The 24850-nt window shown below is 37.8% G+C and overlaps 1 protein-coding gene across 1 annotated transcript in view; it reads left to right on the forward strand.

The window, feature by feature from the left end:
- Positions 1 to 5170: 5170 nt before the first annotated feature.
- Positions 5171 to 24850, forward strand: part of LOC120525725 (EH domain-containing protein 3) — a 77117-nt gene continuing 57437 nt past the window's right edge. The window contains exon 1 of the mRNA XM_039748272.1: positions 5171 to 6039. Coding sequence (XP_039604206.1) covers positions 5813 to 6039 — 227 coding nt within the window. The 5' untranslated portion in view covers positions 5171 to 5812. The remainder of the gene's footprint in view (positions 6040 to 24850) is intronic.

Below are 24850 nucleotides of genomic sequence, written 5' to 3' on the forward strand. Positions count from 1 at the left end.
TATTCTGGTGAGCACAATAATTTTCCAGTTGTTGTTACAGTCCTTTACCAATTGTCTCTATACGGTTCTTTCTTTTCTCATTTCACAGGACTATTTGTCATTCCCACCTTTCGCAGCATGGTGTGACAAACACAACGTTCTGCAGTAGGGGTACTGCTTACAGTTAGTACAATATACTGTATCAGGTGCAGAAAGAATTAAGCGAGACATAATTATTCTCCATTACAATTATTCACATCTGTGCCTTACTCCAACTTCACTCGCTTCCTATACAATCACAATACGTGTCGTACACGGGGCAAAAGATTTTTTCCCGATTTTCTTTGTAAAAATTAGGGTGCGCGTCTTACATGAGGGCGTGTGGTACAGGAGTAAATACGGTAATCACACCCAGGGCCGGAAATAAAAGACAAAGAGTAGATGACAAGGTAGAATGTCATAAAGAATTCAAAAACATTGGTGCGATACATGTACAGAGCATGAAAGTAATAAAATTCGAAAGTCTCAAAAAAATGATAGTAAAGATTGCATTAGCACTAACAAATGGAAATTATTACTTGGTGAAATAACAGCTAAAAGAGATTGAATATATTGTTCAGATTTAAACTTTAAGTCGGAGACTTGTAGATTGTCTAATTCATGTTGCCATCAGGGAAAAGTAGTGTTTCTTCCCAATGAAGAGGCGTATCCGCGAGAATTAAAAGATTTGTTGTTTGATGAAAGTGAAATACACATACACGAGCGGCAGAGATGCAAAGTGGTTGGTGTATAGTACAGGCCGGGGGTGTTAGCGAGCAAAGCAAGCAGGGAAAGAAGCCACCTTGTATTATAATATAATAATGCATGCAACTCGTGATTTAGCTGGTTTGGCTAGATTTCCTTGCCTTTTAAAGGTTACGTTGTTTGACAGTTTTTCTAGAAATGTTGCATATGCATGGGTTAGTGTTGCTGTGGAAATTTGCGCATTAACATTTCTAGCCTTTTTTTCTGCATACACAAGCTTTATAAATGAGGCCAAAGATTAATTAAACCTGCTAACATCAAGATTTGCTCAAAAAGCTAGATCAAAGAGTTTCGAAAGAGTCAAAAAATGCAACCAGACTTGGTTCAGAGAACTGTTGATAGGCTACCTGTCTCAAGTTTGATTTTCTTCCACTCAGCATATGTTCAGATTCTGCTTAAATAGCCTCCAAGGGCCTCATTTATAAAACGTTTGAGCTAGAAAATATGTGTATGCCAAAAAACAGATTTACACCTGGCAAACACACATTTCTGTGCAATCTACCCTTTATAAATCACAATCATCTTGTAAATGTGCGATCCTGAACACACCTCAAAACCCTCCTGGTGCCACCCTGAAACATGGTGATCAAACTCATGCATTTGCAGTCACAATGCTGCAGATCTTTGTTGACGAGTGCAAATATTCTGAATGGCAACATGAAACATGCTGCTGTAAATGCAATGCACTCCAGCCACACAATGACTAAAATAAAAAAGGTCTGATCTGTGACAATGAAGTGGATCGCTAGTCACCTGGAGAGTGTGCATGTAGCAGGGGGTGGGGGAAACATCTGTGCTCTCTGATTTGGATCTGCAATTAGCATCTGTAATTGGAGATGCTTTTTTATGCAGCATTATGTCAGAGAAGTTATGACTACTGTCAGTCTTATCTTGGGATCACAGATGATTTGCATGTTAATAGAATGTAATTACTTATAGTTAACAAAATCAGTTTTATTCTTGTTAGGTGCCCTTATTGCAAAATAAGTGCATTAAAGTGCTCTGATTATGTTAGGAAAACGGACACTGCTGCAAATTGTCATTTTATGTTGTGTAAAATACGCTATATAGCGCCTGACCCGGCACAGACTGACGCAGAGGCACGTGTAAAAACAAGCACACTTTTTATTTTTCTTCACCTGTGGGGTACGTCTTTCCCATGAACCCCACAGGCAATACACATTCCCAAAAGCACGTAAATACAACACCAACAACTCTCCACCTTGCACCACCACTCCTCCCAGGCAACCTCATCCTCTTCCTCCCGATTCTGGCTCCTGAGTGGTGGATACTGGCCCTTTTTATAGCCCACCCGGAAGTGCTCCAGGTGCTTAATCACCTGTGGCTAATTGCACTTTCGGGCGGGGCTGTAGAGATGTCCAGGTGGGATCCGGTATCCATGCAGCACCCCCTGGCGGCCATCCCACATCCCAGGGTTGTGGAGAACTCCATCTCCCATGAAACCCTGCGGGAAACTGAGGCACCATCATCAGCCAGGGAGGCTTCCACCAAGCGTCCCGGGGAAGGTAGTAAGATGCCCATGGTTGCTACCCTGGAACATATGTAGAAGGGGCGTCCTGGCCGGGGATGGGACCCAGCTGCCCATCACAGTTGATAACAACACATTATATGTATATACACCCACACCATAGGAAAACTGGATGTAACACTTCATCTGTCTGATTACAGCACAGCGAGCATAATAGAGTGAAGCTTGACTAGGATATTTGTGACTTGTTGGCCAGTTCTTGAGAAGTGACATGTAGTCTAAACTGACAAAAAATAAAAAAGTTCTTCAATGAAAATACTAAATAAAATGTGCATGATATTCACCAAATTTGAGCTTTAATATGTTTGTCATGTCAAGCACATTATAGCAACAGCTCATCGATATTAATTATTATGCATGCAAATCATCATTTCTCTGATTTGGCTGCATTTCCAAGCTTTACCAAAGGTGTTGTCATTTCCCATTTTCTCTGAAATGCTGCCTATGAATGGATCTGAGTTGTCATAAGCATACTCAAGTTCCGCCGTTAAGTTTTCGTTTATAAATCTTGATGTTTGTGTGGAAAGTTGCCTATGCACATTTTGAGTATGCAAGCTTTATAAATGAGACCCCAGCTCCTTACCAATCTGCACAATGATTAAGTGTGTTTAGAAAATGTATGTACAGTATATATGTTTGTATGTATGTATGCATTTTAAAGTTAATCATAAATTTATATCTCTGGGAGCCTACTAACTCACTGGTAGTTCTAAACTGGGCTAGCATTAGTGTGACAGTCTAGTGCCCATCCTAGATAGGATCCTTCTCCCATCAATCTTAAATAAAAAAGGTGGACTCAGTATTAAGATGTGAGAGTTGCCAGAGAAAGCCCATCCTCACATGAGGAGAACATGCATACTCTGGAAAATGTGCCTGGTGCTAGAAGCTGTGAGACAGCCAACATGATACCAAATATTTTTTTCCCTCTGTTCTTTTTTGCAAGCTCTTAAACATTTAAATAGTGGAGTATTCAATTTTATTTTGATGAAGAATGTTAAATTAGAATTGCTAACTAACCAAACTAATATACATCAAAAACATGTGAGGGAAATTGAATACCTGAAGGGCATAGGGAGAATACGCAAGTGCCAAACAAAATGGCAATTTGGTGTGAGATTCAAGCACAGGCTGCTACATACCCAATATAGCAGTACTGACTAATGCAAGATCATGCTGGTTGTTTTGTGACCATCTTACATTTTTGGACAGCTGGACTGCACTTTATGTTGACTACATTTCTGCCTCTGTTTAGAATACTTATTCAGGAACAACAAATAACCTTCTAGTGATCTTTTATTTTTAACCCTGAATTGGATTAAGTATGTTTGATAATGTTAGGTGTCTCTTTTATTGTACCTCAGTGAAATAGACTTGTAATATACAGTATATAGTGGTATTTAACAAATGGGAGTAATGCAATGTAACATACATAATATACTGTAATTAAACGCATAAACTTGTTGCATTCATTCTCTTTTGCTTAACATTTATCATCACGCATTTTCTCTGTAGTTTAATAATTATGATTACATAGTAAATTATATTGTATTTTGAGTGATATTTTTTATGGTGATACTTTTAATATACAGTCATTTCCTTTCCGTTTGAATAGTTTTGGAAATAAAGGAAGTAACTTCATAAATGAGAACATCTTAAGTAGCACTTACACATACACGAGTCTTTATTCAGCCTGTTTACTATGATCCTGTGACTTTACATCCTATGAATTACATTACCGTCAATATCTTAGACAGCATTTTGTAAAATCAACTGTGGCACATTTGTATTTTGGTTGTTTAGGTCTCTTGATGTGAAATCAGGTAGTGCAGTGATTAGTGATGAACTTGACAGACCTGGGATAGATTTTTGGTCCTGACACTATTTCAGTTTGCATGCTCACTCCATTTTTTAGGCGAACAACCTCATGGCTAAGGCAGGAATTAATCAGACAACATTTCAATACATGACACATTTCCACTCTTTTATCCTGGTTTTGGATGTGTACAAGAACGCCCTTACAGATAAGAGGAAAATGTTCATAAATCCCAAATGCTCAGATATAGGTATGGATGTTTATAAAATTATATTAAATCACTTATTTCTTAATCTCTCAAAATGAACTTTTTCTTAGCGCAACATTGCTAATTAACAAGCGAATAATAATGCTAATTCTGTACAAGTCCGATGTGCTTTCTTGAATTGCTCCACTTACTTGTAAAATGTCAAAAGAAAACACCAAATAGTGGATAATCCCTTCTTTTTATATTAACCACTATGCAGTACTTCGTTTCCTATGTTTGCACACCTTAGCAGGAATTAAACGGGGTGGTGTTTGTCATTACAGACGTGGAAATGCAAAATGGCCCAGGTGAATACTCTACCCACACGTCCTTCACGCTTCACGTTAGGCTGCATGTCATAACTGTACTGGACCAAAAAAACCTCAGCTGGAGTCTAACCTTGAAGTATTTAATGGACCAAATCACTGCGCGTTAACCTTGTAAAATATTCCTTAACTCTGGTGGGCGCAGTTTTATTTAGTCGACGTCATGGGAGGCAATGACCTTCTAGCTGATTGTTTCGTTTTCAGAAAGGACTCGTAGTTCAGTGCCGGAAAATTCTCATTTATGCCACTCTATAATTGCCTATTGTAGTATGTCATTGTAGTAACACATCTTCATTCTGCGGAATGTAAGATCCAGGGAAAAATTATGGCGTATGAAAATGAACGATTGGTTGGCGTCTCATAGAAGTGCTTTCTTTGTAACCACCAGATGGCGTTAACCTCATTCCAGTACACTAGTATTATGCACTGACTGTACGAGCAATCGTCACAAAACCGGAAGACTTTCTACGACGGCCTCTTCCTCCCAACGTAGCACCACCTTTCTTGACTTCACTTCTTTGATTTCATATGCGGTTGCATGTGCCAGGAGTTGGCTATTTCCTGCCCTTCGGTTCCTGAAAACTTGCATTTAAATCATCAGCAGGCAGAATGATAGGAAATCTGTAGTCCGTTTGAGATTTGTGTAGTACTGTGTCGCTTTGCACATCTATAATTTTCCTGTTTGTTTACTGCGTAATTATATTTATTTGTTTCATTTGCAGTATTGCCCGCAACGGAAAAGCATTTTTTATATAAATAATAGTGTTTTAAGTACAAGGATTCCTGCCTCGATTATTTCAATGAAGAGCTCACGTTTTGTATGATACTGCGTCTTAAAATCGGAAAACTGTTTCTTTAAACATAGAGCAAGGTTGCACTGGGTGGAGGACTGCCACTTTTGATAAAAGGATCTGCTGCGAATTATTTCACTTAAGTTACTGTTTGCATTTATTTGTCGGCTTTTTATTGTAAAGAATCGCCGTATTCATCTGTTACTGTTACTTTTCACCGACTTCCATTAAAAAAAAACATTTGAATTATCACTGTATCGATTCGGCCGTTTAATATATTTATATACATATATATACGTAATCATGTTCAGTTGGTTGGGTAATGATGATCGGAGGAAAAAGGATCCCGAAGTGTTTCAAACAGTCAGCGATGGTCTCAAGAAGCTCTACAAGACCAAACTGCTGCCCTTGGAGGAGCATTACAAATTTCACGAATTCCATTCACCTGCTTTAGAAGATGCAGACTTTGACAACAAGCCCATGGTTTTGCTGGTAGGCCAGTACTCCACTGGAAAGACTACCTTCATCCGGTAATTTATATTATTTTATTCAATATTTTTAAGGAATGTATGTAATATCAACATATGCAGATATATGGTATCATAGAGTAAACTCTTATTTATTGATATGATCTTTCAGAGACATTGCTTTTAATTGTATTTATTTTTTGTAATTATTGTGCATGTAATGCGCTGTGAAGAATTATTTTTTAAAAAATCACAGTTTAAAAGTTTTGTTTTCCCGAGACCTGCTCAATGCCTGTGTTTAGTATAATCAGATCGTATTTTTCCAATTTTACCTAAGAAGTGGTTACTGCTTTTCTTAAATTGCTTTAATATCATTTAACTATAAGCCATGTGTGTATTACATAAAGTAAAAAAAAAATCATAAAACAACTATACATATGATGATAGTTTTAAATTGCATGCATTATGTCACAGGTTATGTTGCTATCATGTTAGAACTAGCTATGTGTGAATTTGTGATCAAGTGCACTGGGCACATGAAATCATGTTTAAATATTTTCAAATTTAGAAAAATCAAAGTATAACTTTATGTCTTTAAAGATTTAACACAAGTGAAACAACAAATTTTAAAAAGAAAGTAGAAAGTACACATTATTCTGTAGAAACAGTGTTTGTCCCTGGATAATGAGACCAGAGGCCACAGTACTCCACATTTGTGAAGGTGGGAACAAACGCAGTAATTAACAGGAAATATAATTTCAAACAGTAGTAGTGTTTTTTATTACATTAGAAAATAATTTTTATTGTGCAATATAACTTTGTAAAGATATTCACACGTTTTATCTTTTATCAGATACTGTAAATTCTTGTGCAGTGTAGCCCTGAAATTGGCTGATGACCGTTTTCCAAGGTTTAAAGAGCCATCGGTAAAAGGCTAAGTGGGGAGGGGCAGTCAAAAGAACCTGTGATTTTGATTTCAGAATACAGTGTAGAGGAAATGGACGTAACAACAGAAACTCAATCCTTAACAATGCCTATTTAGATATTCTAGGGGTAGACCTCCTCACATGATTGAATGGAAAGTAATGAGTTTTGAAACAAGAAAGGAAATATGCAACAACCTTCTCCTAGAAAACTGCAGTTTTATAGTTAGACATGATATGTCATACCTGGAGTGCTAATGGCTTTATACCAGCCTCTGTATCCTGTTAAAAATTACATCTCAGATTGTTTTTTAAGCTTAACATGGTAGCAAACAGTAGACAAAGATTACATTTCTTGTGAGTGGTAGTATATATGGAAAGCTTTAATACTGTTACAGTGTGCAGCCCTTGCTTCTTTTTGGAGTTGTGTATACGTTTGTTGTAATGTGTACACATTACAATGTGATTCTTAATTGAATTTCTGTTATTGCCTGGCAGCAATAGTGTGACAGGTCAGACAGTTAAAAATAAATCCAGCAACAATGAATAAATATATTGCAAAAAAAAAAAACACACCCAAAGGTGGAATACTACTGAAGTTATGTTTATAATGATGGTGAGCAACTCTTGAGTACCATATAACCTCAGGGTATCTAAAGTTATGATTTGTTGATACCTCTGTACTGTATGCCAGGATGATAGAGGAGGAATAGTGAACTGTGCAGGATGACCAATGTCTATTCCATGATACTGTTTATATTTTAAAACAAGTTTATTTGCCTTGACATTTTTAATGTAAAATTTTTAAAATAGCAGGTGTAATGATGGGCATGTCAAGCAATATGGGTACTTTTGCCCAAATGCATATGGTCTGAAAGCCTCAGTACCTGTAGTTTAAAGATACCTGTTACAAATATTATCAGATCTAGCTAGCCTTATACTGTGTTTTTGAGGAAACAAAAGGTGTGCTGATTACTCTAAAAAGCAATATGTGTATCTGTTGTATAACTACCGTTTAAGCAGATTTCATTGTAGGCAATCTGCATTTGTTTTTACACCTACACTCAACAGTAATGATTCTAAACTGGTATTTTACTGGGGTGTGTGGCACATTGTAAAACCATTGCTTGACAAACTTCCTTTTGATTCTGGGAAGCTTTCTTTTACTTATAAAATGATAACATACAATTGTTTCTTTGGGCAAAGGTTTTGTAGACGTGGACAAAACAAAAAAAAATTTAATGTATATTAGGGTACCTAGCAAGATACTGACAGACCAAGAAAACCTGAACTTAGCCTGTGGTATTGCATGCAGCAAGAGACCTTTTAAAATCACGATTGGAAACTGTATTGGTATTGCATCTTTTCTATTGATTTATGGTTGTCTTATTAATATACCTTACAGCTTTATGCAACTCACTGACAAAACAACCCAATAACACCAACATTGACAGAGACCGCATGAGTCCTTTGTCTCTAGTGGCAAGATTTTTCATGTCTTAGTTATGCATATGGGTTGATTGGGATGAAGGTTGCTGTTTTAAGAGCCTTAAACCTGGTTTGCACTTGACGAATAGGTGCTGATTGCAAAAGCCATATGACAAAAATGATGTCACAGAATTTTTCTTGACTGCATGGCGATGCACACACAATAGTGTGTATACAAAATAGCAAATTTCAAGGAGATGGTAGTGGCAGAAGTGAGATCTATGCACCTGTGTGATTCCTTTCGTTGATACTTCAAAGTGTGAGAAGATGGCAAATTCAAGGCAGAAAATTGCAAATAGCATTAGACAAAGTAAAACGATGATTACTCCGCCTCCCCCCCCAACCCCACCCCACCCCACCCCAAGGTAAAAATAATAGACCAAACCCTTCTTCTATCATTAGAATATCATTGAGCATAGGTGTGAAATTGTTGGGTATGTGACATTTACCCAACACTGCCCCCTACTGACTATGACAATATTGGTACACCAATTGCACAGTGGCTAATGCACACGCTTAGTGCAGTAAGTATAAATAGAGTTAAAGATGGTTATATTGTGTTATGAAAGCATTTTATTAGTCATCTGAAAACCTGTTAAACTTAGTAGTACAATAATTGTGCCTTATAAATAATTATGCCAGAGAGAATAGCCAGCCAAGTTCTTAAAAATATTTCACTGAGATATTGTATCAGAAATTAACTTAAATACTGCATTAATATTGCGTTCTCAGACCTAATTTAGCCCCCTTCAATTAGATTATATTTTTGACAGTGAAACTATTTGACTTTCAGGGTTATTCAGATGTGCATTATGTCCTTTACAGTGTAATACACCTTTTGTTGACCACAGTGAGTGATCTGCGTATACAGCTGCATTAAAATTTGACATGCATGGACAATTAAGAGGATCCTCATGTTATTAAAGATGAGGTTTAATCCTGAAATCGTAAATTCACACTCTGCAGCTTTTGTGCTAATAGTAAGAAGCATTTTCACAAGCTCCAGTATACTTGTTAGGAGCCCAGAGTACACATTGTTAATGGAGAGCATCTTATTTTTCTTTATAGGATTCATCTCATGCCTTTTCTGTGACTTCATAAGGCAAGAACTGTCTGTAATAGATTATACAACTCTTATTTCCAAAGGTTAATGTCCATTTCCTAAGGCTGAACAACTCATATTTCCAAAGGTTAATGTCCATTTCTTAAGGCTGAACGCTTGAAACTTGTGACAGGAGCATTGTTGGAACATTCAGACCATCACATGTGATCTACAAGCTGCTGATTATTTTAGATAGCAAAATACCTGCGCTTCGCAGTGGAGAAGTAGTGTGTTAAAGAAGTTATGAAAAAGAAAAGGAAAAATTTAAAAAATAACGTAACATGATTGTTAATGTAATTGTTTTGTCATTGATATGAGTGTTGTTGTCATATCTATCTTTATGTATATATATATATATATATATATATATATATATATATATATAGATATATATATAGATATAGATATATATATATATATATATATATATATATATATAGATATATATATATATAGATATGACAACAACATATATATCTATATACAGTAATCCCTCCTCGATCGCGGGGGTTGCGTTCCAGACCCCCCCGCGATAGGTGAAAATCAGTAGAATCCATATGTTTCTATGGTTATTTTTATATATTTTAAGCCCTTATAAACTCTCCCACACTGTTTATAAATATTCCCAGAGAGTTATACAGCATAATCCCTTTGTATTCTCTTAGATATTAGGTAAGATTCATTGAAATTATGTATATAAACACACTGTTTATATACATTAAAACCTAAATATTATTTTAAAGATATTGAGTGTCTCCGATATCACATGTTACAGCCATTACGATAGACAGGCCACCAGCAATAAATCATTACAATGCAACAAAATAGTATACAGTAAATGTGTGTGTACAGTGACACTAAATGTACGTACATGTACTAAGTACTGTAAGTAGAAAATTAATTATGGTTACTCGCCAACAATGACACGATGACTTGTCCGATAACAATGAGTTTTATTTTACTGCACAACAAAGGAGAGCGTTACAGCCCTTAAAGGAGCCACTTCAGGCGATTGTGTAGCACTGCCGTTGTTCTTCTTCTAGCAGTCTTCAATCCAAATCCCTAAAGCAGATTCCATCCAGACTACTGCCTTATTACATCCACTTACAACTTGTTTTGCACCCTGGTTAAAAGGACACTGCGGCCGTAGATCTTATATTCCTTTCCTACTTTTTAAATAAAAAGAATCGTAGCCTTCAACAAATCCAAAACGTTTACCTTTTCGGCAATCGTTAACATCTTCTTCTTGCGCTTGGGCACGGCCCCTGAAGCAGTAGCAGATCGTTTTGGAGCCATAATGAAGGGCTTGACTATGCACAACGATAAACACAAAAGAGCACAACTCTTTACACAGCGAAACACGTTGATGCTGAATGAGCGAGACGAGACTTCCTGATTAACACTGCATTCAGCAAGCAGGAACTTAACTGCGTGCTCTGATTGGTTAGCTTCTCAGTCAGGAGAACTTAACTGCGTGCTCTGATTGGTTAGCTTCTCAATCATCTGCCAATAGCGTCCCTTGTATGAAATCAACTGGGCAAACCAACTGAGGAAGCATGTACAGGAAGTAAAAAGACCCATTGTCCGCAGAACCCGCGAAGCAGCGAAAAATCCGAGTTATATATTTAGTTATGCTTTCATATAAAATCCGCGATATAGCGAAACCGCTGAAAGTCAAAGCGATATAGTGGGGATTACTGTATATATCTAAAGTCAAATATATATATATATAGTGGGGATATATATATATATATATATATATATATATATATATATATATATATATATAGCGAAACCGTACCCCCAAACACAGACAGACTGACACCAGGATGTCCAAAACACACTCCTTTATTTTTTCTTTGAGCACCACAATGCCTTCTCTCACCAACTCTCTTGCTTTCTTCCTCTTTCTCTTCTTCTTTCTCCCTTTCTTTCTTTCTCTTTGGCCTCCTTCCTCCTCCTCACAAGCTTCGTCTCCTTCCTACCAACTCTGGCTCAATGTCTGGAAGGAGGCGGCCCCTTTTATCATGACCCAGATGAGCCCCAGGTACTCCCCTTGACGTCACTTCCTGGTGTGGCGGAAGTGTCAGGAAAGCACCTGGAAGCACTCCGGGCCTTCTTGGAATTATTTCCGGCAGCACTTCCGCCACACCAGGATTCTCCAACTGTCCGGGACCCCCTGGCGGTGGCCACGTCCTCTCACGGGCATCCCAGCTCCGTCTTTGTGGCTCCCAAACAGACCCGGGCGGCTGCCCTCTCGTGGCCGAGGAGAAGTATTGTCCTAGTTGGGGACTGTCCAGGCGTCCGGCCGGGCAGTGTCCCCGTACATCTGTGACTATATATATATATATATATATATATATATATATATATATATATATATATATATATATATATAGTAAAAAGAAGTAAAAAACAAGGAAACATTTTAATAATAACTTAACATGATTGACAATGTAATTGTTTCGTCATTGTCATGAGTATATATATATATATATATATATATATATATATATATATATATATATATATATATATATATATATATGTGTGTGTGTGTGGGTGGCGCAGTGGTAGCGCTGCTGCCTCGCAGTTAGGAGACCTGGGTTCGCTTCCCGGGTCCTGCCTTGTGCCCTGTGTTGGCTGGGATTGGCTCCAGCAGACCCCCTGTGACCCTGTGGTCGGATTCAACAGGTTGGGAAATGGATGGATATTCCAGCGCTGATTTTGTATATTCCGACGCTGACTTTATATAGTGAAGTTTTGACTTTATATATTGCAGTGTTTACTTTATACTGTATATTCTGACGCTGACTTTATATATTCAAGATTTGACTTTATATATTCCAGCGCTGACTTTATATATTCCGAAATATTCCAACGCCGTCTTTATATACTCAGGTTTTGACTTTATATATTCGGGAATGACTTTATATATACAAGTTTTGACTTTATATAGTTAAATTTAGTCATCATTGCATAACTTTTTCTTTACCATAGGAATTTAAAGACTAAATTCAACTTCCATTCCTAACAAAGATATTTCTGGCAACTAAATAGAACCTACTTATATCCAAATTCGAGCTATTGAGCTGTCGCCTGCCTGCCTGCCTGAATAAGTCACCCTTGCTTCGCACTTACTTTTTTACCGTTCATTTAATCATGGCTAGTGGCGGAAAAATTATAAAATGGAAGGAGGATCACACTGAGTATGGCTTTACCAAAACAATTATTGATGGCGAATCGATTATTCAGAAAGCTTCAATTGGTGATCTGTTTTTCTGTGTTAACCTCATATTTTTCATACTTCTTCTCAAACCAAGGGGGTGCGAGGGTAAAATGAATCAGAAAGCTGATCAATGTAATCGGTGTACCAGGAAATCATGCATTGACAGAAGTTCCCCTTTGTTTGTAATGCAAAGTGTGATTAAATGCGTGATTTTTTAACGCGTTATGGAGCACATGCATCGAAGCTTCTCAGCTGTGGTTCTGCTAAGAAAAGGAAACATTTTAAAAATAATATAACACGATTGTAACCTTTTGTAAGTAGTGCCTGAAGGATTCAGTGTGGAGAAACTGTAGACACAGCGTGTGTATTAACTTGTGGATTTTTCTGTGAGTATTTGGTGGCAGCGTCAGAAACTCGCTTCCGTAACACTGCGTTAGCTGCGGAGCTCAGCTCAGAGCGAAATGAGGTGAATGGGAGGGGAGATGATGACGTGACTCCCCCACCCGCCTTTACTGTCAATCCCCCACAAACACAGTCTCTCGGAATTTGCATGAGCACAGCCCTTCACCTGCAATTTTAACTTAGTTACAAAGTGATCAAAACTCTCGTTTATATCCTGTGTCCTCTCATTAAACTTGTATCCCGCATTACCCGTGGGCATGACAAACGCCAGCGGCAGCCTGTCTATGAACTTAATTTAAACTTTAGGTTTACACTGTGCTTTGTTTCCGAAGTAGCAGCACTCATGAATATGGTTGTATATGTCACTCGCTCGCTTCTTATTGTTTCACTGCCTTCTCAGTTATATAATGCATGTTTTCTTCAGCACTTTTTGGAGCTCTTCCTGGTTTTCTACATACTGCGTTGACAGTCAGTTTACGTGATTACGTGGGAGGCGTGATGATGTCACACGAAACTCCACCCCCCCACGGCTTTCGAGCTCAACTCAATTACAGTAAATGGAGAAAAATAGCTTCCAGTTGTGACCATTACGTGTAGAAGTTCTAAATGAAAACTGCCCAACTTTTGTAAGTAAGCTGTAAGGAACGCGCCTGCCAAATTTCAGCCTTTTACCTACACAGGAAGTTGGAGAATTAGTGATGAGTGAGTCAGTGAGGGCTTTGCCTTTTATTAGTATAGATAGATAGATAGGTAGGTAGGTAATTTTCTCAGCTGTACAGTAGTAAGCCCTGCCAGTTGATAAGAGTTACCTGCTGCATCATTGTAAATTTTTGTTTCCAAAATATATGTTTGATTAAATAACTCATTTTGCTTTAGCATTTGGTAGATATTTCAGGCTGACTAGTGTAAACAATCCTAAAATGGGTTTTTCCTGTCACGATGTAGCACAATACATTCTCTGAATTAGTTGTGATGGTTCTCCTCCCTACAGTCATCATTAGTTTGCACAATATCCTCCATATTTAAGCCACAAAAAAGTTCTTCCAGCATTTGAATTTATTTGTTGTTTTCTTCCTGTAATACTGCTTGTAATTATAATTCCTTTCACTTGTAACCGGTATTGAAGTAGTAATGGAACAACTTTCCTTGTCCTCTCTTCATTTTTGTTTTCTTTTAAAGTTTGTAAAAAAGTTTGCATTAATTATAACTTTATTTATATCGCAGTAAACTACAAGCAGATATGATTCACTTTTGGCATTCTTACCCTCACTGTCCCAATTGCTTTATGCTAATGCTGTCGTTTCTTTGAAAATTACCTGAAGGCCTACTGTCTACTACACTACTTGGTAACTTATTTCATCATGTGTCTGTTATTCTCTGTGTGAAGAAAAGCCTCCTAATATTTGTGCAAAATTTACCCATAACAAGTTTCCAACTGTCTACCCGTGTTCTTGATGAAAAAATAATATGTCAATCCATTGTACTAATTCCCATTATAATTTGAAACACTTCAATCAGGTATCCTATTAATCTTTTGCTTGAACTGGAAAGGCACAGCTATTTTAATTGTTCATCATAATTCAACCCCTGTAGCCCTGGAATCAGCCTAGTTTCTGTACTTTTACTAGCTTTCCTATGTCCTTTTTGTGGTCTGATTTCAGAGGAGGCCTCACCAATGTGTTATAAAGCTTGAGCATAACCTCTTGTACTCTTCACATTGTACAACATAACCTAACATTCTGTTAGCCTTCTTAATAGCTTCTGAACACTGTAAGTTAATAGTGTTGATTTCATGACAACTCCTAAATCTTTCTCATAAGGTGTACTTTCGTTTTTCAGATCTGCCACAAATCTGCCCAAGCCTGTATGAAATCCTCTGTAATGAAATGTAAAGTAAGCCCTCTAATGATTCAGTGGATTCTAGATTATCTGCCAATCCACCTAGCTTGGTATCATCTGCAAATTTAACCGGCTTATTACTTCTATTCCTATCCAAATCATATATATATATATATATATATATATATATATATATATATATATATATATATATATTAAAAAAGCAGCGGCCCTAGCACTGCCCCCTATGGAACGCTACTGTTAACGTCAGCCAGTTCTAGAATTAGAACAATCTAGACGAGAACAGGCCATTCAGCCCAACAAAGCTCACCAGTCCTATCCACTTGCTTCCTCCAAGAAAACATCAAGTCGAGTTTTGAAAGTCCCTAACGTCTTACTGTCTACCACACTACTTGGTAGCTTATTCCAAGTGTCTATCGTTCTTTGTGTAAAGAAAAACTTCCTAATGTTTGTGCGAAATTTACCCTTAACAAGTTTCCAACTGTGTCCCGTGTTCTTGATGAGCTCATTTTAAAATACAAGTCTCGATCCACTGTACTAATTCCCTTCATAATTTTAAACACTTCAATCATGTCACCTCTTAATCTTCTTTTGCTTAAACTGTAAAGGCTCAGCTCTTTTAATCTTTCCTCATAATTCAACCCCTGTAGACCTGGAATCAGCCTAGTCGCTCTTCTCTGGACCTTTTCTAGTGCTGCTATGTCCTTTTGTAGCCTGGAGACCAAAACTGCACACAGTACTCAAGATGAGGCCTCACCAGTGCATTATAAAGGTTGAGCATAACCTCCTTGGACTTGTACTCCACAGATCGTGCTATATAACCTAACATTCTGTTAGCCTTCTTAATGGCTTCTGAACACTGTTTGGAAGTTGATAGCTTGGAGTCCACTATGACTCCTAAATCCTTCTCATAAGGTGTACTCTCGATTTTCCGACCGCCCATTGTGTATTCAAACCTAATATTTTTACTTCCTATGTGTAATACTTTACATTTACTGACATTAAATTTCATCTGCCACAAATCTGCCCAAGCCTGTATGCTATCCAAGTCCTTCTGTAATGATATAACGGATTCCAAATTATCTGCTAATCCACCTATCTTGGTATCATCTGCAAACTTAACCAGCTTGTTACTTATATTCCTATCTAAATCATTTATATATATTAAAAATAGCAGCGGCCCTAGCACTGACCCCTGTGGAACACCACTCTTAACATCGCCAGTTCTGATGAGGTTCCTCGCACCATCACCCTCTGCTTCCTGTGTCTGAGCCAATTCTGCACCCATCTAAAAACATCACCCTGAATTCCCACTTCTTTTAACTTGATGCCCAACCTCTCATGTGGCACCTTATCAAATGCTTTCTGAAAGTCCAGATAAATAATATCATAAGCTCCACTTTGATCGTATCCTTTTGTTGCCTCCTCATAGAATTCCAACATGTTAGTAAAACACGACCTCCCTCTTCTGAACCCATGCTGACTGTTCAGAATAACTCCTGTCCTTGTCATGTGTTGCTCAATCTTATCCTTAATAATTCCTTCCATTAATTTTCCTGTGATGCTTGTTAAGCTTACTGGCCTATAGTTGCTTGGATCTGCCCTGTCACCCTTTTTATATAATGGGATGATATTTGCCATTTTCCAGTCCTTTGGAATCTCTCCAGTGCACAGTGACTTCCTAAAAATATGTGTCAAGGGTTTATATATGTACTCACTAGCCTCCTTAAGAACACGAGGATAAATATTATCTGGGCCTGGTGATTTGTTTGATTTCATCTTATTTAATCTGAGCAGCACTTCTCCCTCTACAATTTCCAAATCCCTCAGTACCTCCTTAGTAGTTGTGTTTACCTCTGGCAGGTTATCCACTTGCTCACTTGTAAACACCTCAGAAAAATGTAAGTTTAGGGCATCTGCTATTTCATTGTCTGTATCTTTTAATTCCCTTTACTATTCCTGATGAACTTGACCTCCTCCTTAACTGTTCTTTTACTACTAAAATACTGAAAGAATCTCTTGGGGTCTTCTTTCGCCTTATCTGCTATATTCCTCTCCAACTGTCTTTTAGCCTCTCTGATATCCTTCTTAATGGTTGCCCTCATTTTCTCATACGCTACGGTTCTCTTTGCAGTCATTAGTCTTATATGCCTTATACAGCAGTTTTTCCTTTGCAACTTCTTTTTAAATCTTTATTAATCCATCGTGGAGTTTTTTAGTTTCCTATTACTTCCAAATTTAGGTATGTATCTGTCCTGCATTACATGTAAAACATTTTAAACCTGTTCCACTGCTCCTCGACTGTCTCCACATTTAAAAGCTTATCCCAGTCTATCCTACTTAGACTTTGTCGCATCTGCTCAAAATTAGCCCTACTAAAGTTCAACTTAACAATTTTAGTCTTTGCATCTGTACTCTTACAAAATACTGAGAATTGTATTACATTATGGTCACTTGACCCTAGTGGTTCAATCACCTCTACACCCTCAATTCTATCCTGATTATTACAGAATACTAAATCCAGATAGGCTTCACCCCTTGTTGGTGCTTTAACATGCTGTGTTAAAAACAGTCGCTGATTACTTCTAAAACTCCTGCTCTTGTGCTCCTCCATCTGTAAGGTTATCCCAGTTAATATTTGGATAATTAAAGTCCCCCATGACTATAATATCCCCTGTAAACTTGCCTTTTGATATTACTAAAAGATGTGTGTTGAAATTACTGTCTGAATTGGGTGGTCTATAACACACTCCTAAAATGAGACCTTTTCCCTAATATTTTCCAGGGAAGCCACATGTCCTCACTAAGATGGGGCTCATCATCCAACTGAAGATGACTTACATTTAATTCCTGTTTGGCATAAACAGCAACCCCACCTCCTTTTCTGTTCTGTCTATCCTTCCTAAAAAATGTGTATCCCTCTATGTTACACTCATCCCCATCTTTGTTATTTAGCCAGGTTTCCGTTATTGCTATAATATCATAATTATGCTCTGCTACATACAACTCCAACTCACTTACCTTATTTTTGATACTTCTAGCATTAAGGCAAGCTATTTTTAATGTGTTAATCCTTCTATCTTTACGTGTTTGCTTAAAATTTACATTACTATGCATTTTTATTTCTACACCATTGTTTGTTCTTCCATGTATAGATCTAAATCTGGCCTGTCCTAAACTCCCTGCCCCCCCATTCCCTAGTTTAAACAATCCTCGACTAGCCTACACATACGCCTCCCCAATACATTGGTGCCCCTCCGGTTCAGATGTAACCCGTCACGGCGGAACAGGTCCCATCTGTTCCAAAAGGAGTCCCAATGCCCCATAAACCTATACCCTTCTACCCTGCACCATGATTTGAGCCACGTTAAGCCTTCTAATCTCCTCAATCTTACCTGGACTGGCGTGGCACAGGCAGAACTTCGGAGAAGACTACCTTGTCAGTTCTGCTCCTCAGCTTGGTACCTAACTCTTTGAATTTGGATCGCAGAACTGACAGACTACCCTTATGTATGTCATTTGTTCCAACGTGGACAATGACAACTGGATCCACCCGCTCTGGCCAAGAGCCTATCCACCCTTCCAGGAGGTCTCCCACCTGTGCTCCCGGAAGGCAACACACCGTGAGACTCTCTCTCTCTGGAGCACACCTGCGCTTCAATCCCCCTAATGATTGAGTCCCCAACTATCACTACCTCTCTCTTTTTGGGAACTGGTTTTGAGGTGGCCCGTTGGGGCTCCTCAACCCTGCCTACCACCTCAGAATTATCAGAGTCACCGTCCAGCTCCGCCAGGACATGATAACGGTTAGACACTTCTAATTCTGGGGTTGATGCCCCCGGACAGTGTGCACCCTTTACCTTACGCCTTGTGACCGTGACCCACCTATTCCTACCTGTCTGGTCTGGAATCTCCTCCGCGCCACCTTAGGGGTGCACACTATCTCTAAAGGACACCTGGGCCAAGTCCGCCAATTCTCTATTACAACGCAGGTCAGCCAACTCCTCCTCCAGTTCAGCGACCCTGAGCTCGAGGTGCTGGATCAGCTGGCATCTCTTGCAGATGTAGCCCTCATAGACAACTGGCTCTTCCAAACCATCATCTAAAAGTCCAACATCCAACAGGACTTGCATTGCACTGGCCTCATTATTAAAATTTGATTTGGGATTACTAAGCTGCCTTAACTATATATTTTTTTTCTTAAAATTAAATTTCTTCTTCTTTCAGCTGCTCCTTAACTTAAATGGTAACACTAAGATCTGCTACAGATATTTTACACCTTTTCCCCTTAAGCTCCTGTACTGTTCTCCCTCTCAGCTGCCTGCTGTTTGCCTTTCTATGAGGTTAACTTTACTTTTCTCTGTCTCTTCTAACTTTGCGCTCTTCTTACTTATAAGCTCTTCACTCGCACTGTTTGTATTCCCCCGTATTAATGAACCAATACGCTGTCGCCCACTTAACTGTTCTGCCTCTGGACGCTAAGGACTGTTTAATCTAAAATAAACAAATAAATAAAACTTTACTACCTTATTTGCTCCTACTGCTCCTTGTGCCTGATCGGTGTCTTAACGCAGGCCGCTTACCTGCGCACTACTGAGTTTCCACCTTTTACTGCTTTGAAGTCAGCCGCGGCCTTTTTTCTTTTCCTTTAAACTAAGGAATCGCTGTTACGACGACGCGGTTATTTATTTACAAATGCCGATATCAGTTACTGCTGCTTTCTACCCTGCCGCCTCGATGCTAATTCAAATACAGATAACAAGAAAAGAACAAGTACAAGTACAAATAACTTTTCCAAGCGCACTTCCAAACACCCAGCTACTTTTGCTCTTGTGCGGGCGAAAAAAGCAAAAAACCCTTCTAAAGGGAAAAAAGCTTTAAAATTCCCACACGGTTCCTTAGAGGCAACCAAAACCCAAGTTTTAAGAGCAAAATGTATTTTTTAATGTAAATCTCACACCACAGAACAAACCAACACTCTCAACAGACTCTAGCGTTTGCAAAGCACACGTCAGTGGGATGCACGTTAAGCTTACTGGCTTAAAGTTGCTTGGATCTGTCCTGTCACCCTTTTTATATAACGGGATAATATTTGCCATTTTCCAGTCCTTCAGAATTTGCCCAGTGCAGTGACTTCATAAAAATATGCATCAAGTGGTTATATATGTACTTGCTAACTTCCTAAAGAATTCAAGAATGACTATTATCTGGTCCTGGTGATTAGTTCGATTTCAGCCTATTTAATCTAAGCAGTACTTCTCCCTCAGAAAAATACAAATTTAGAGCATCTGCTATTTCACTGTCTATATTTTTTAATTCCACTTTACCATTCCTGATGCAGTTCACCTCCTTCTTGACTGTTTTTTTATTAGTAAAATACTGAAAGAATCTCTTTAGGTTAGCTTTCGCCTTATCTGCTATACATAATGAAGAGATCCACTTCAAATATTTTTGCGTGTTGATGACCTGTTGTATTATATTCAGCTCTTCATTCATCATTCTGGCACCCACATAGCCAGCCTGTCCTAGAAATTCACCATTTATGGTACATAATGCCATGGCCATATCACTGTGTAATTATGAAAAAAATCAGTGTACAGTGCAAGGTGAAAACTAGTGCATTTCCCTGCATCTGGTGCCATTTTTGCTGTGTTGCCCTTTGAGTATAAACTCAAAGGTGGTTACTGTAGTCTGGCACATTATAAGCAGTTGTCTTTGGAAGTGACAGCAAAGTTAAGATCGTACATGAAGAATTGGGTCTTTTTTATCAAAATGTTTTTGATTAGAAAAATATGGCATAGACTAAAAATCTGAAACATCTGGTAGTCTGTTGGGCGTTTCAAGTTTTTAGTGTGGTTGCCCAGAGTTAAAAATTGGAAGTCCTAGGCATTACTAAAAAAGCAGCAAGGAGCTGGCAGTGGTTGGTTAGTACATGATTTTCACTGGGTAGTAATGAATCAGATTACTGGCATCACAAAGATCAACTGCTTCTAGATAATCCTGTAGGCAATAAAAGTGAGAATTTGTGTCTGAGTGTGCAATTAAAAAAAAAAAAAAAAGAAGAAGAAAAAAGGGCATCATGTAGTAAAACTTTATAATTGGTTTATTTATGGTTGCAAGAGAATGCATAGTCCATAAATCAGAATCATTTTTCATTGTAGGCAGGGCTTGTATAATAATGGTTTTGTTTATTTTGTTTTTTATTTAAGAGAGATAACAACAACAAAACATACTTACAAAATATTCAGACTTCTCATGTTGCATAACTCAAACAGCAGGTACCCAGCTATGTGATTGATATTTCAAAAATACATGTATTTGTCACTAAGATAATAACATTAAAAAATTTTACAGTATTATTATGTATTAATATAAAATATTAAGAAGAAGAATGGTGTGTGCATGTGTGACTGTGTTCACCCTGAAATGAGCTGGTACTCTGTCCAGGGGTTGTTCTTGCCTTGTGTCCTATGCTTGCTGGATAGGCTCCAGACAATTGTAACCCTGTTGATCAGGATTATAGCGAGTTTCGAAAATGGTGTGTTGTGAAGTATTGGCCAGGTGTCCTATGAAGTCAATAGCTGGATAAAAAACCTCACTCATTAATAAACATGTTGAGTTTGCTGCACATTTCAATCAAATGTGCCATATTTCTTGTTGTGATACACTCATGAATATAAGAACTTTTTCTTTTTTTTTTTTCTTCTGCAATTTCCTGTCTTAGTGTTTCAAGGCTGCCTGTGTTCTATGCTTGTGGAAGATTAAGTAAAAAAATTAACTTCAGCACATCTCGATCTTTTAATATCTGAGGTGACTGCTTTGACGTCTCTTTCTAGCTTTGACAGAGATTTCCTGATGTCTTGCTCTCCACAAACGCTTCCCAAAATCGCTGTTTTGCAGTATAAAATTGTTTATGAAAGGTACTTTAACATCTAAGGTTATTTTTATATTGGAGGACAAGTTAATACTGGAAATGCCTAAATTATTAGCTTTAATTTACATGTACACTCCATGAAATTCACTCATCATTCACATATGCTCATATGCTATCAAGCACACAAATCAAATTGAGCAGTATGGCCAATCTTGGTGACTTTAACTTCAAAAGAGGGAAAACAAGAATAACTTTATAGGGGCCAAGGTGTTTCCCCCCCTTGATAGGACTACACTTTAGAATATATTTGTGCTTGTTTGAGCGATTCATAATTTGTTTAGCTCTTTCAAATGTGGAAATCTGGCCTTGTTAGAATATGTCTTTTATGTTGCTTCATATGTGAACTCGGTTTTTTTTTTTAATTTTGTAGCCCTTTCAGGAGTATTGGTGATGGAGCTGAATAAAACAGGCATCTCTCTGGACCCTGCTAAGTTGCAGTATTTTGAAGTTGAGGTTGACAGCCTCTGTTACTCTATTTGATTTGTGCAGTCCTTTCAAAGTTTAACTGGCAAGTTCAGCAGGAGTACAGTTCTTAATGTGGCCCCTGGCATTTGCCAAGATATTCTGAAATATAGGCATTTTGGGAGGCTTCATTAAAGGTATTCTTGCTTGCTCTGTTTTAAAGCTAAGGTCACCACCCTTGGAGCATATTGCTCGATTTTGTGTGTTTGAGATACAGTATGAGTGATGAGTAGATGCTACATTGGTTAGCTTGTCCACCAATATAAAAATAACCTTAGACGTTAAACTTTGTTTCATGAACACTTTTTTTGCAAAACAATTATGCATCTTGAACTTGTTACTGTTCTTCCAATCATTTCATCCTGCATGAGAGTCCTCTCCTTTCAGATAGGGATGTTTGATAACTAGGGCCACCGCTACCTGTGCTGTTTTTCTGTCACTTGGATAGGCCTTAAGACTATATATGGAAGAAGCACGTCATGGTCTCTGGTCCGCATCAGACATTTTCTGTTCTTTTTAAAGTCAGCATTGCTTTCTTTGAGCCTTAGATTGATAAATGGAAATGTGGAAAGTGGAAGGGAATCTAGTGGCCACCTGCTTAGACACTGTGGAGATGAAACATCTGTGAGTGTTTGAGTGGAAGCAACTGAACTGCCCTTTTCTGAAAATGAGATATGAAAAATACATTTTGTGGTGACTCGTGAACCCTTCAAAATGTTCCATATTCTTGAGTAATGCTGTAGCCAAAGTGCTTTAAAATAAAATATACAATAAATGTAAAATAAATTGAATAAAATACAATAAAACACAATACAAACCAACGTTAAATTGAAACAAAACAAATGATACAGTAAAAAGGTGGGAACAAATCCATGCATTTCTTTTAAAAACCAGCAGCAAAATTTTAAAATAAATTCTGAAGCTAACAGGCAGCCAGTGTAAAAAGACTAAAATTGGAGATACAGAATAAAATTTTCTTGCACAAACCAAAAAACGGGCAGTAGCATTCTAGACCAACTACAACCTTTATATCCGGGATTTGCTGATCCCAGAATATAGTGAGTTGCAGTAATCAAGCAAAGAAAAGATAAAAGCACGAGAAACTTTCTCAAGATTGCTAAGCGATAAAAAGGCTTAACCTTGGCTAAAAGATGAAGCTGGAAAAAACAACTTTTGACCATAGAGTTTATCTCTTTCTCTAAAGAGAGAGGTTACTGTCAAAAATAACCCCAAGATTCAGAACATGAGGTTTGCAAAAGCCTGCAAAGGAGCCAAGGAGTTCAAAACCAATTTGAGCTTTGGCAGGAAGACCAGCTCTTGGTGCTTCTGTTTTATTTTGATTTAAGATGGAGAAAATTGTCAGCCATTTAGGATCTTAGTTTTACAACACAATAGTTTAGCTGATTCATTGCAGAGTTACACATAGGGATATAGACTTGCATGTCATCAGCATAACAATGAAAAGAAACAATAAACTTCCTAAAAACAGCTCCTATAGGATGAAGATAAATAGAAAATAAAACTGGACCAGGAATAGATCCCTGAGTAACACTTGAAAAGTGTCTTGTCAGTAACATATGACCATAAACCAGATAAGAGCAGCTCTTTTAAGCCGTAGCAGCAAGATCTCATTGATCAATGGTATCAGAAGTTACAGAAAGGTATAGGAGGACAAGGAAAGCTACCCCACCTGATTCAGTAATTAAGAGAGATGTCATTAAATACTTTCAGGAAGGCTGTCTCAGCACCATGATAACACATAAAGCCAGATTGGTAGATCTCAAATAAATAAATGATTGGATTTAAGATCATTAATCAATGGATTATAAATAATTCTTTCTAACATCTTAGCCAAAAATGGCCATTAGGAAATCGGGTAAAATTTAGCCAGCACACCAGGATCTAATTCTTCCTTTTTAAGACAGGATTGCGCCACTGCATGTTTAAAAAAAATGAGGACATAAACTCCTCATTTTTAGAACCAGTTATAATAGCCAGCAATGCTGGATCCAAGATAAGAGGCATGGTGGAACAATATCAGGAGGACAATAAGTGGGTCAAAGTGTACTTTTTAGGTGTGAAAGAGTAACAACGTTGTAGGATTCCGAAACAATTTCATGATTAACAAGAGGAAGTTCATCACCCATTGGAAGAATACCAAAATGGTAGTATCGATTTTTCTGACAAAGAATTAAACTGCCCACATGAATGAACAATATTATTTAATCCAATCTCTGAATGGGGTTAAGTAACCTCAATAATTGCATTAAATTGAGAGGCTACCAAATTTGAAAAGTAATAATTTTTATATTTCTTAACTGCCTCTTAGAAGTTGAACAGAGAAGTCCTAAAAATCTGCTTAGATACAGTTAGCCAGTCTTTCTTCTACTACCATTCATCAATCCTGAAGGTGAAGCACAGCTGCCGTTTGGTGTCATTAAGCCATGGAGCAGGTCTTCACTTTTTACAGTGAA

Source organism: Polypterus senegalus, chromosome 3 (assembly GCF_016835505.1).
Source record: "Polypterus senegalus isolate Bchr_013 chromosome 3, ASM1683550v1, whole genome shotgun sequence".
NCBI lineage: Eukaryota > Metazoa > Chordata > Cladistia > Polypteriformes > Polypteridae > Polypterus > Polypterus senegalus.